Consider the following 14,436-nt stretch of genomic DNA (forward strand, 5'->3'; position numbering starts at 1 on the left):
AGACCATCATTTTATTCCATAGGGTGTCTGCTAAAACAATATATAATGTTTGAGGGTTCTGAGTAATTTTCTAGCATAAAAAAAATGATGATTTTTACATGTAGGAGAGAAGTCTCAGAATGGGCCTGGGTGGCAAGGGGTTAATTATCATAAGTTATCTACAAATAATTATTATAAGCACTGTGAGTTCATCCTCTCCGTCTGCTGCAAGCTGTTCCAGCTTGTATTTATACTGTCGCTCTGTATGCAGCTTCTGACAGGCTGCGCAAGGAGCCCTGTATGTCCGGAACCATAGATGATAGCAGCCTCATATTTGAACCAGTGCTGGAGTGGGTCTTTAGCTACCTACCCCCCCAAAGGTGGGGTGTCTGTGACTCCTGATCGCCGAGCTACAACTCTCGAAGTCGATTTTTTTTTTTTGATTTTTTTTTTTTTTTTGGCAAATGGGCCTATCTTGAGAAAGGGGCCTGGAGCTGCAGCTCCAATAGCCCATATGTTAATCCGGCCCTGCCTTATAAATAGACCTGATCTGGCGGCTATTTTACATTCTGTCTTTTGTCAGTGTAGGGAAAGGACGCTGTGTGGAGCAGGGACAGTCTGTTTAGTCACTAGCTATTACTATTAGGTCCACAGAGATCCTTTTAAGGACTGGTATAGGTGTACAGTATATAGGGTTGTACACGTATAATATACTTTCTTTCAAATATACAAAGTATATTATGGTGTGCTGCTGAGTGCTGACCGATTCTGCATCTGTCTTTTATCAGTGTAGGGACTGAGGGACAGTTTGGTGTTTTGGAGCAGGGACAGTCTGCATCACTAGCTACTAGGTCAACAAAAGTCCTTTTAAGGACTGGTATAGGTGTACAGCATATAGGGTTGTAATACACTTAGAATATACTTTCTTTCAAATATACAAAGTATATTCTGGTGCACTGCTGCTGACTGCTGTGCTGCTGAGTGCACTGCTGACCGATTCTGCAGCTGTCTTTTGTCAGTGTAGGCAAAGGACGCTGTGTGGAGCAGGGACAGTCAGTTTAATCACTAGCTATTACTATTAGGTCCACAAAGGTCCTTTTAAGGACTGGTATAGGTGTACAGTATATAGGGTTGTACACGTATAATATACTTTCTTTCAAATATACAAAGTATATTATGGTGCACTGCTGTGCTGCTGAGTGCTGACCGATTCTGCAGCTGTCTTTTATCAGTGTAGGGACTGAGGGACAGTTTGGTGTTTGGGGCAAGGACAGTCTGCAAAGCACTAGCTACTAGGTCCACAAAGGTCCTTTTAAGGACTGGTATAGGTGTACATTATATAGGGTTGTACACGTATAATATACTTTCTTTCAAATATAGAAAGTATATTATAGTGCACTGCACTGCTGTGCTGCTGACCGATTCTGCAGCTGTTGTTTCTCAGTGTAGGGAGGGACAGTTTGGTGTTTGGAGCAGGGACAGTCTGCAATTCACTAGCTACTAGCTAGCTACTATTAGGTCCACAAAGGTCCTTTTAAGGACTGGTATAGGTGTACTATTTGGTGTGCAGTATATAGGGGTGTAATACACGTATAAAATACTTGCAAATATAGAAAGCATAGTATAGTGCATTTCCACTGTGCAGCATTGTGACTACTGAGCGGTTGTGCAGCGATACTACAAAGAGTGACAAACGCAATAAAAAAAAAAAAGTATTATAACTGGTGTGATAGACCAGTGGTCCCCCAAAACGACCGATTGAAGTGGGGTGTTGTATACCTTCTTCCACATACATACTGCACTTCTATAGACTTTTGTCACAGAGTCATTTAAAAAATAACAGGCAGAGGTAGAGGCAGCCCCTTCCACAGGGGTGGTAGGGGTAGGGCAGGAGCAACAGGCGTGAGCCTAAGTGGGAAATTGCAGAAGGTGCGTTCGATTACATCAAAGGACGCACCAGACTTGGTTGAGTGGCTCACTCAGCCTTACTCTTCTGCACCCTCCTCATCCTCTCGATCTGCACCCTCTTCTTCACTCTCTGCTGTGTGCACCCCCAAAGACACTACCACCAACACCACCACCAACACCACCATATACCCTCCGCTTGAGTCACAGGAATTATTTTCCGATCCATCACAAGACATTGCCGATGCGCAGCCACTCTTGGCATTGGATCAGGAAGAGGAGTTAGCAACAGCCCGCCACTCAGCAGTCTGACAATACCCAGATCTTCCCAAGGAGGAGGTTGGTCCCCGGTGTTGCTGCCTACTCCGAGATCTCTAATTATAGTGGTGGGGAAGGTGACGTGTCTAGTGATGTCACGTGGGTGCCCATAAGAGAGGAAGAGGAGGGGAGTTCAGAGGGAGATATGGACCAGCAGATAGGGAGGAGAAGCAGGCAGAACTTACATTGCACAGGAGGGACAAACCAGACTGCTAATGTATCAGGAGCGAGGCATCAACCATGTACGGTCAAATCTGGTGCTTCCAGGATGCCGGCACATGGCTCCGCAGTGTAGGCTTTTTTTAACGTGTCCGCTGCTGACAATAGTGTTGCCATCTGCAGCCTTTGCAGTCAACGCATAAGTTGCGGTAGGCCCAACACTCACCTAGGGACGACCGCCTTAAGAAGGCACATGAGCTGCCATCACCGAGCCCAGTGGGAGCAACGAAACCCACAAAGCCACACTCCAGCCTCTCACCGTCCAGCCTCGTCTTCTATTTCTTCTTCTCTCTCCTCACAATTGTCCTCCACTCCACTTTCCATCATGCCGTTCCTCACGTTTTTCTGGAAAAAGGCAGGCTTCCGTGGGACAAATGTTCGAGCGTAAAAAAAATTATGACGCCGAATAACCATCTTGCCCAACGGTTGACGGCAGGCTTGTCAGAACTGATAGCCCGTTAACTACTGCCATATAAACGGGTGGACTCGGAGGCCTTTCGAAAATTTGTGGCCATTGAAACACCACAATGGAAGGTCCCAGGGAGGAAGTATGTCTCACAGAAGGGCATCCCAAAGCTACATGGCCATGTTCAGCGGCAAGTAAATGTATCTCTGGCACACAGTGTCGGTGCCCAGATACATCTGACCACAGACACGTGGTCTAGCAAACATGGGCAGGGAAGGTATATAACTTTTACTGCCCACTGGGTGAACCTTCTGACGGCCGTCAAGCATGTAACCCGTGGCACCCGTGTAGATTTTACCGCCACGGATTGCATGCAGGCCTAGTTCCTCTTCTCCTCCTCCTACTCCATCCTCCTCCCTCTCTTCCTTGGCTGACTCCTCCTTTTCCACTGCTAGCGCCTCTTCCACTGCGCCGCCCAAGATCCCCAGAACCTATTCGACATGCCAGGTGAGACGTTGCCATGCTGTGCTGTGTCTGTTGTGCCTGGAAGCCAAGAGCCCTGCACTCCTTTCAGCTTTGCGTTCACAGGCAGATCAGTGGCTAACACCGGTCAATTTGACAGTTGGTAAAGTGGTGTGTGACAACGGTGCCAATCTGCTTAGCGCATTGAAACGGCAAAATTACACACGGGCCATGCATGGCACACGTCTTAAACTTGGTCATGCAGTGATTCCTTGTCAAATACCCTGGGGTCCAAGACATCTTGCGGCAGGCAAGGTAAATCTCGGCCCATTTCAGAAGATCTTACATGGCCATGGCTCACCTTGCTGACGTTCAGCAGCGACACAATCTGCCAGTCAGACGTCTTATTTGCGATTGCCCGACGTGATGGAACTCAACCTTCTATATGCTTGATAGGCTGCTCCAGCAGAAAAACGTGCAGTTAACGTCTACATGTATGAACTCTGCGGCAGAACAGGTTCTGGGGAGCTTGGATTTTTTCACCGCGCCAGTGGCTGCTCATGCGTGACGCATGCAGACTTCTGTGGCCATTTGATGAGATCACCAAACTGGTCAGTCACAGCCATGGCGCCATCAGTGACATCGTACCTTATGCCTTCTTTATGGAGCGTGCATTGCATCGTGTCATTGATCAAGCCGTGGAGGAGCAGGAAGATGAGGAAGTCGCAATGCTGGATGAATTCCCAGGGGGGGCTACTCTATCTGAGACAAGTCAACAACAGGAGTCTGAAGAGGAGTCAGAGGAGGATGGTGCCAGGGCGGATGAGGAGGAGCAAGAAGAGCATGCTTTAAACCTTTCTGGGATCCCTGCTGTTGTGCGTGGATGGGGAGAGAAGGACGACATTATCCTGGATGATGAGCAGGAGCCAGGCCACCACCCCGCTTCCAGTTTAGTGCAAATGGGGGCCTTCATGCACCAGTGTTTTAACAGGGTCCCCCGTATAAAAAGCATAAAGGTCAAGGACCAGTACTGGGTGGCAACTTACTTAGACCCCCGGTACAAATACAAAATGGCGGAAATGTTACAACCGTCACAGAGGGCTGTCAGAATGGAGCACTTCCAGGCCTTGCTTCGAGAAATGCTGCATTCTGCTTTTGCGTGCGCTGGCAGAGGAGGAATTCCCACTCCCAGAGAAAGAGTTGCGGGTACCAATCCAACAGCGCCTGCAAGAAGAGGGCGGTTTGAAGATGTGTTGGTGACTTCTGATATGAGGTAATTCTTTCAGCTGACCCATCGACGGGTCTCATCCGGATCCAGCATCAGGGAATGCCTAGACCGACAGGTGTCAGACTACATCGGGTTAACGGCCGATGTGGACGCTCTGAGAAGTGATGAACCCCTGGATTACTGGGTGGGCAGGCTTGACCTCTGGCCAGAGCTTGCCCAATTTGCAATGGAACTGTTGGCTTGCCCCTCGCCCAGTGTCCTGTCCAAAAGGACGTTCAGCGCAGCAGGGAGGATCGTGACCGATAAGAGCACTCGCCTAGCTCACGACCGTGTTGACTACCTCACATTTATAAAAATGAATGAGGCATGGATCTCGGAGGAATTCAACACATGTGACCAGTAGACCATGTATATGCATAACTCTATAAATGATTTATTTAATCTAGCACACGGACCTTTTTTCTACATTTTGGCTCACTTCCTTGTACAAAAAAAGCACACCGTACTATATGCCCGTACCCTCCTGTTTGAAGAGGTTGAGCGGTGTCATATTTTTGGGTCCCGCAGCGAGTTGCTGGTATCAGTGCTGGTGTCAGTGCTCTCTATCTTGGTGTTGGTGTGGTGTCAGTGCTCTCTATCTCAGTGCTGGTGTGGTCTCAGTGCTCTCTATCACAGTGCTGGTGTCAGTGCTCTCTATCATGGTGCTGGTGTCAGTGCTCTCTATCATGGTGCTGGTGTCAGTGCTCTCTATATCGGTGCTGGTGTCAGCACTCTCTATCTCGGTGCTGGTGTGGTCTCAGTGCTCTCTATCACGGTGCTGGTGCCAGTGCTCAGTCTCTATCGCGGTGCTGATTTCAGACAGTGAGGGAGATAGCAGCGGAGAAGCCAATCTGCAGGCAGTGCCAGCACCATGGCTGAGGATCAGCACTGGACTGGCACCTCTGGACCACCACAGTGGAGCCCTGCATAGGTGGGGGTAAGGGCCGGGCAGAGGGAGGGGCTAAAGCACAGGTTGGCACACTGGAACACTGGCACAGGACTGCGCTGCCCTGACTGTCATTGATGTTAAAGGGGGCAATACACAGTATTAAGAACTGGGGTATGTAAACTTTTGATCGGTCATTTGGGTAGTTTTTTTTTTGTGATTGTGATTTAAAAAGATTAAACACAGTTGATTAATAATAAATGGCTTCAGCCAAACACTAACCATGTGATACAAAACTTGATGGGGGTCGCTTGGTGTAACATCTATGGAATAAGATAGTTCCAAAATCAATAAAGTTAATGTGAATAGAAATTAATAAAGTGAATAAGCACCAACCTGCCCATTTGGTTAGTGATAAACCATCTGCTAGACTCAAATTGTCCGCGTAGCAGACCGTTTCAATCCAATAACACAAAAATACCTGTGCACGTATATACACACATACACATTAGAAATCAGTCCTCTGAATTGTGATTGTAATATATTGCCTAAAGCATCCAATAAAAAGTCCTCCAAATAATCAGAAGATATGAATTAAGTCACATGTGAAAAAAAGAGTCCAAAATAAGATGAATCCTATGAGAATCCTCCTATCCTAGAGATGGATGAAACACCTTCACCGACTACTCAGATTTGCTGAATATAAAAGTGGCAGCTTACCAGATGGTGTTGACCTAATTAATGAAAAAAAGGTCACACAGGCATTAGCAAAATTGTGCTTGCTGCAATTGTGGAGACTTTAAATATGGAGACTGTGGACTGGATTAGCCCCTCATCCCGTTGGGGATCACAGACGGGACATGAAAAAGAGCGAGGAAAAACGCATAATGTAATCCCATTTATTAACCAGTTGCCGACCGCCGCACGCCGATGTACGTCGGTACAATGGCACGGGCAGGCATAAGGACATACATGTACGTCCCTTGCCTCCCGCGGGTCGGGGGCCCGATCGGGCCCCCGCCCGGTGCCTGCGGCGGTCGGTTTTCGTACGGGAGCGATCCCGGACGAGGGGACGGCCATTCATTCATGGCCACCCCCTCGCGATCGCTCCCGACGAATAGAAATCCCCGGTGACATCACTTCCTCTCCTGTAATGTAAACACAGGAGAGGAAGTGATGTATTCTCTCCTCCGTGTCGGTATTTTTCGTTCCGACACGGAGGAGAGCGGATCAGTAAGTTGCACCAACACTCTACACACACAGTAGAACATGCCAGGCACACTCACACCCCCCCTTTACCCCCCGATCACCCCCCCAATTACCCCTGCCCCCCAGTCACAGTGACACCAATGTCATTTTTTTTTTTTTTTTTTTGCATTGGTGTCATTTGTGACTGTAATAACTGTTAGGGCAGTTAGAGTTAGCCCCCTTTAGTTCTAATGTACCCCCCTAACCCCCCCAATAAAGGTTTAACCCCGTGATCACCCCCCGTCGCCAGTGTCACTAAGGCTGGGTTCACATTGCAGCGGTTTATGAGAACGAATGTGATTCGCACCGCACTGCAGTGCAAATCACATCCGATCTCTGTGCGATTCGAGTTCAGCCATTCGCCGCACCCGCCGCACCCGCCACACCCGCCGCACCCGCCGCAAATTCGCACGGGACCCTTTTTTTGGCCCGCAGCAGAATCGGATCGCATGGGTGTTCACACCATGCGATCCGAGTTTGCAGATCGCACTGCGATATGCGAACTGATCTGGGGGTGTCAGTAACATTTCACTGACACTCCCAGCAGTTCGCATAGGGCAGTGTGAACTGCCGCCGGGAGGCATGCGATGCGGGAACCCGCCGCGGATTCGCGGCGTTTCCGCATCGCTCCAGTGTGAACCCAGCCTAATAAGCGATCATTTTTCTGATCGCTGTATTAGTGTCACAGGTGACGCTAGTTAGGCAGGTAGGTATTTAGGTTCGCCGCAGCTTTTTATAGCGCCAGGGACCCCCATATACTACCGCATAAAGCCCCCTGATTGCCCCCTAGTTAACCCTTTCACCAGTGATCACCATATAACTGTTACAGGTGACGCTGGTTGGTTAGTTATTTTTTTATAGTTTCAGGGCACCCGCCATTTATTACCTAATAAAGGTTTAACCCCCTGATCACCCGGCGGGTGTCATTTGTGACTAATAACTGTTAGGGCAGTTAGGGTTAGCCCCCTTTAGTTCTAAGGTACCCCCCTAACCCCCCCAATAAAGGTTTAACCCCGTGATCACCCCCCGTCGCCAGTGTCACTAAGGCTGGGTTCACATTGCAGCGGTTTATGAGAACGGATGTGATTCGCACCGCACTGCAGTGCAAATCACATCCGATCTCTGTGCGATTCGAGTTCAGCCATTCGCCGCACCCGCCGCAAATTCGCACGGGACCCTTTTTTTGGCCCGCAGCAGAATCGGATCGCATGGGTGTTCACACCATGCGATCCGAGTTTGCAGATCGCACTGCGATATGCGAACTGATCTGGGGGTGTCAGTAATATTTCACTGACACTCCCAGCAGTTCGCATAGGGCAGTGTGAACTGCCGCCGGGAGGCATGCGATGCGGGAACCCGCCGCGCATTCGTGGCGTTCCCGCATCGCTCCAGTGTGAACCCAGCCTAATAAGCGATCGTTTTTCTGATCGCTGTATTAGTGTCACAGGTGACGCTAGTTAGGCAGGTAGGTATTTAGGTTCGCTGCAGCTTTTTATAGCGCCAGGGACCCCCATATACTACCGCATAAAGCCCCCCGATTGCCCCCTAGTTAACCCTTTCACCAGTGATCACCATATAACTGTTACAGGTGACGCTGGTTGGTTAGTTATTTTTTTATAGTTTCAGGGCACCCGCCATTTATTACCTAGTCTCACTAGTGTACCCCTAAATTTAGGGGTGTCTACTTTCCAAAATGGGGTCATTTGGGGGGGGTTTGTGCCATCTTGGCATTTTATGGCCTTCAAAACTGTAACGCCCTTAGAAAGCCTGAAGGCGGTGCTTGGTTTTCGGGGCCCCGTACGCGGCTAGGCTCCCAAAAAGTCCCACATATGTGGTATCCCCATACTCAGGAGAAGCAGCAGAATTTATTTTGGGGTGTCATTTCACATATGCCCATGGCATGCATGAGCAATATATCATTTAGTGACAACTTTGTGAAAAAAAAAAAAAAAAAAAAAAAGTTTGTAATTTTCCCGCAACTTGTGGCAAAATATAAAATATTCCATGGACTCAACATGCCTCTCAGCAAATAGCTTGGGGTGTCTACTTTCTAAAATGGGGTCATTTGTGGGGGTTTTGTGCCATCTTGGCATTTTATGGCCTTCAAAACTGTAATAGGTAGTGAGAAGTGAACTCAAAAATTTACGCCCTTAGAAAGCCTGAAGGCGGTGCTTGGTTTTCGGGGCCCCGTACGCGGCTAGGCTCCCAAAAAGTCCCACATATGTGGTATCCTCGTACTCAGGAGAAGCAGCAGAATTTATTTTGGGGTGTCATTTCACATATGCCCATGGCATGCATGAGCAATATATCATTTAGTGACAACTTTGTTAAAAAAAAAAAAAAAAAAAAAAAGTTTGTAATTTTCCCGCAACTTGTGGCAAAATATAAAATATTCCATGAACTCAACATGCCTCTCAGCAAATAGCTTGGGGTGTCTACTTTCTAAAATGGGGTCATTTGTGGGGGTTTTGTGCCATCTTGGCATTTTATGGCCTTCAAAACTGTAATAGGTAGTGAGAAGTGAACTCAAAAATTTACGCCCTTAGAAAGCCTGAAGGCGGTGCTTGGTTTTCGGGGCCCCGTACGCGGCTAGGCTCCCAAAAAGTCCCACATATGTGGTATCCCCGTACTCAGGAGAAGCAGCAGAATTTATTTTGGGGTGTCATTTTACATACGCCCATAGCATGTGTGAGCAATATATCATTTAGTGACAACTTTGTGTAAAAAAAAAAAAAAATTTTTTTTTTTGTCATTATTCAATCGCTTGAGGCAAAAAAATAAAATATTCAATGGGCTCAACATGCCTCTTATCAATTTCCTTAGGGGGTCTACTTTCCAAAATGGGGTCATTTGGGGGGGTTTTGTACTGCCCTGCCATTTTAGCACCTCAAGAAATGAGATAGGCAGTCGTAAACTAAAAGCTGCGTAAATTCCAGAAAACGTACCTTAGTTTGTAGATGTGACAACTTTTGCGCAAACCAATAAATATACAATTATTGACTTTTTTTTTTACCAAAGACATGTGGCTGAATACATTTTGGCCTAAATGTATGACTAAAATTGAGTTTATTGGATTTTTCTAATAACAAAAAGTAGAAAATATCTTTTTTTTTCAAAATTTGCGGTCTTTTTACGTTTATATCGCAAAAAATAAAAATCGCAGAGGCAATCAAATACCATCAAAAGAAAGCTCTATTTGTGGGAAGAAAAGGACGCAAATTTTGTTTGGGTACAACATTGCATGACCGCGTAATTACCAGTTAAAGCAGCGCAGTGCCAAAGTGTAAAAAGACCTCTGGTCATTTACCAGCAAAATGGTCCGGTCTGAAAGTGGTTAAAGTTAAAAGACATAACAAAGACGCCAAATGGCTGCTTACATTAAAAGTGCCATCGCCCGGTATTGAGGCTAGATGTGTAACAAGATTATGATGTCGGTCCCGCAGCGAGAGCTGGCGTGCATTCCACCTGTGACGGAGAACAACCAGAAGGACTAACCATTAGTAAAAGAAAAGCTTGTGTTATTCATATTTTCTGAAAAATGGCCAAGAATCATAAATTCTGCCAGGGTATGTAAACTTATGAGCACAACTCTGTGTGTGTGTGTGTGTGTGTGTATATATATATATATATACACACACACACACACACACAAGGGAGTACAGTACAAGGGAGGTGGGATTTTCCCACAAAGGGGGTAGTCTCCAATGTCTTGGAATTATGGGCGGTCTTTGTAGCCCTAGTGAATCTGGGAGAACATCTATACCAGAAGCAAGTCCTAGTATGCATGGACAACAGAGAAGCAGTGTGGTATATCCAAAGACAAGGGGGAACACACAGCATCCCTTTACTAAGGGAAGTGGAGTTCATTATGTTGTGGGCAGAGAGAAATCTGCTGGATCTGAAGGCGGTCTACCTTCCGGGCCAGTGAAGAGGCAGATCATCTGTCTCATTGTTTACAGGACAACAACGAATGGTCTCTTCACCCCTCTGTATTCAGTTGGATCATGAGTCTTCAGAATCCCCCGGAAATCTAGCTTTTTGCCTCACCAATGAATACCAAACTGCCGAGATTTCTCACCCGCCTGCCTCATCCTCGAGCAGAAGCAATAGATGCCCTCTCGAGCTCGTAGCATTGCAAAACAGCTTATGTGTTCCCTCTCAAGCCCTTAATCTCAAAGTTTCTGCTCAGGTTGATTAGGAACCAGTCAGAATGGTGGCAGTTCTCCCTTACTAGCCGAGGAGGCCGTGGTTCCCCTGGGCAATGGGCCTCAGTACGTGTCATCCACTCAAGATTCCGATGCTTCCTCAACTCCTCTCCCAAGGGAGATTTGTGCATCCAGTTCCTCACAAACTGAATCTATATGTTTGGCTGTTGAAAGGGAGACATTCCAGTCCTTAGGTTGCTCTGCTAATGTGATCTCGACTCTTTTGAAGGCCAGAAAACCCTCCACAAATTATATTTATTAAAAAATCTGGAACAAGTTCAAATTGTTTGTGGCAGACAAGTGTTTAGATCCCACAATGCCATCCACTGCACTTCTCTTGAACTTTCTACAAGCTGGCCTGGACCTTGGTCTCAGTCTCAGTTCATTTAAGGTTCAGGTGGCGGATATATCAGCAGCCACCCAGAAAACATGGGCAGAAGATGTGCGCATCATCCAATTCTTCAGGGCAATCAAAAAAATCCGTTCTCCAGTAAAAGGCTCTTTTCCTGCTTGGGGTTTGCCCTTTGTCCTGGACTGTCTGATGTCTCAGCCTTTCGTCCCAATAGAATCCACTTCCCTTTGGCACCTGATGCTCAAAACGGTCTTTCTGATTGCTGTGACTTCAGGAAAAAGGACCTTGGAATTACAAGCTTTGGGGGCAGAAGATAAGCACATATCTTTCTTTCTGGATAGAGTGGAACTGACAGTACAGGGGTTTGTCCCAAAAGTCTCTTGTCGGTCTACTCTCTTGGAAGCCTGGGCACTTCCTACCTTTACGGATCCACTCTCAGGTTCACTACAAGAACTGGACATTTTCAAGGTGCTAAGATGCTACCTGCAATTCCCTTTAGAGCATCAAACAAATTGTTCATACTTCCTTGGGGCAGAAATAGAGGGAAAGAAACCGCATCAAGAACTATCGCCTCCTGGATTTGCAAGCTGATCCAAAGGGTGTATAGGGCTAGAGGGATGGATTCTCCGGTGGTGAAAACCCACTCAACGAGGGCAGTCTCTTCATCTTGGGTGGCGAGGGCTAATGTCTCTCTAGAAATCATTAGCAAAGCGGACACTTTGTCATCTCCAAACACGTTCATGCAGCACTACAGGATTGATCCAGGGGCGCTCACTTCAGTGGAGTTTGGAAGAAGGGCAATTGAGTCAGCTCTCGTGTTTCCTTAATAAAAATTTTTCTTTAAGAGCATTACGCACCCTGTTAGTTATTTATTTTATCACAGGTATGCTGCCATGGAGGCACCAGGAAAACAGAAAATTGTATCATACTTACCGCAATTTTCATTTCCTGGTGCCTATGCATGGCAGCATACATGCCCTCCTGTGGTATTCGATATAATAGGAGAATGCTGTTGGGGGGTATGGTTGTCACTTTTATAACGTATTAACTATACTGAGGGGAGGACTCTGGGGCGGAGCTTATCACAGGTATGCTGCCATGGATAGGCACCAGGAAAGTAAAATTACGGTAAATATTATACAATTTTCCATTATTTTTTTCAAATGTTAGCAAACAATAAAAAACCCGGTAGTGATAAAATATCAACAAAAAGAAGCTATTTGTGTGAAAAAATTGTATACAGTAAATTGTATTTGCGTACGGTATTGCATGACAACACAATTGTCACCTAAAAGAGCACAGTGCTAAATAGTAAAAAATGCCCTGGTCATGAAAGGGGTAAAACCTTCCAAAGCCGAGGTGGTTAATTTAATGTAGAAATATGGAAGTTATAAAAATGTATTCTTAATGGTTCTTTTATGTGACTAATACAACATTATGGTTATTTAGGTGTTACCTTGGCTAATGCTATGGTAAATGCAGGACTGACATCTTTTAAGAAAATAAAAGAGACAAACCCCAGAGAATTGGAGCTGGTATGTTAGACTTGGGTTTGTATGCAATGTGTCAAAATATAATTTATTATATCACGGAAACAAATAAACATAGTTTGTTGTAACAAGGGCTTCTCTGACCAAGCAATTGATTTGTCTTTGCTTTAGTAAATAGCTTGAAGCAAAAAAGAAGGCATAATTTCCCCCATTTTATTATTGATTTACTATTATGCAGATAGTAAAAAAAAAAAAAATACTTTGTCAAGATGCTTCAAGGTCATAAGTGCATTTAGTCCTGAAAATCCCAGAATCTTATAATTTCCCTAAAGATGCTGCAGAAATTGTCTGTGTACAAATATTATAATGTAAACAGCCTACGATCAATTTCCTAGCATTAGCATTTATTGATGTAGAAAGTACTTCTTAAAAAACTTTCCAGAGGCCCATTTTTAATTTCATTATGCACAGTAGACATTGCTAGGCTGCTGTAGGCTCAAATTACATAAACTGAAAACTGGGACTGACTGACAATTATTAAATGCCTTTTTTTTTTTTATTCTGCCAGTAATAAATTTCTATGGATATGCCAAGAATATGCTACATTTGGAGAACCCCTCAAACACTTATTTTGACTTTTTTTTTTCAGGACAGGCACCTTACAGCCCCCTTTTTTCTCTTTGCATGGGCCTTAAAGTGACTCACTCGCTCGACGCTAAACCCATTATGGGCCTAAAGGAGATCAACACTACTTGGGTGTGGGTTTCTGCACAGACTTCATGCAATTAGAAATAAAGGTCTGCACACTGCTATTATCTGCACTATTTATAACCAATAAAATATTAATTTTAGGGTGCGTAAACCCCTCCACGGTGTATCAGTCTGCTAGTACAATCATTTTACATATACAGAGTAAGCACACAACATATTTGTTTTGCAATAAAGTTGCATGAAGCATACAAATGCAATTATACAATAGGTACAAATATCCAAGTATGTTGTATCACATCAAACATAATAGGTATTTGCTTCACTGTTACTTGCAATCTATAACCAAAAAGAATAAATGTGTTTTACGGTACATAAGTAAAGTGAGCACCACTTTGTCATATGGCAACTGATGTTCCGAAATACACATTATACCCAAAATGGAGTAATGAGAACGAAAGCAGAGTCAGACCCTGGTGAAAAGAGAGATGGGGAGGAAGTGCCCAATGTCTCAGGAGTGTAGGAACAGACAGGAGGTTCTTGGGGAAAAAAGTCCCACTCCCCACTGAATGATATTTTAGGTTTCTTTAGTGCATATCGCTATGGCAGTGTCCAGTTACCTGTGTCTCTTTTTTACCAAAAGATTTAAAAACTGGTCTTGGAAAAAAAAAAAAAAAAAGAAAAAAAGTTAAAAGTTTTGGCCCTCATTTACATTAATTGGGTTTGGGCAATATGCTGTAAGGGTTATGGATTTTTTTTTTTTGAGTGTTCGGCAAACATTGCCTGACTTGTTAATTATTAGTCAATAAATGTTTTTTGGCACTCCCCAATAGCTGTGTGAAGTTGGCACCTCATGTTTGTAAAACCTAAATAAAAATATACCATTCGTTGTGTCATGTTTTGTACCGCAAAAATTAGCTTTTGTGCTGGTTTGGTTTCTGAGATATTAAACATTCAATTTAATGCAAGCCATACCCACTTTTCGCCCCAC

The 14,436-nt window shown here is 45.2% G+C and overlaps 1 protein-coding gene across 1 annotated transcript in view; it reads left to right on the forward strand.

Annotated features, from left to right (window-relative positions):
- Window positions 1-14,436, forward strand: part of HFM1 (helicase for meiosis 1) — a 397,375-nt gene that overhangs the window by 294,152 nt on the left and 88,787 nt on the right. Inside the window, 1 exon segment of the mRNA XM_077451089.1 lies at window positions 12,697-12,782. Within this exon segment, the coding sequence (XP_077307215.1) occupies window positions 12,697-12,782 (86 nt within the window).

This window comes from Lithobates pipiens, unplaced genomic scaffold, assembly GCF_037356315.1.
Source record: "Lithobates pipiens isolate NorthernLeopardFrog02 unplaced genomic scaffold, aLitPip1_a1.2 Scaffold_23, whole genome shotgun sequence".
Lineage (NCBI taxonomy): Eukaryota > Metazoa > Chordata > Amphibia > Anura > Ranidae > Lithobates > Lithobates pipiens.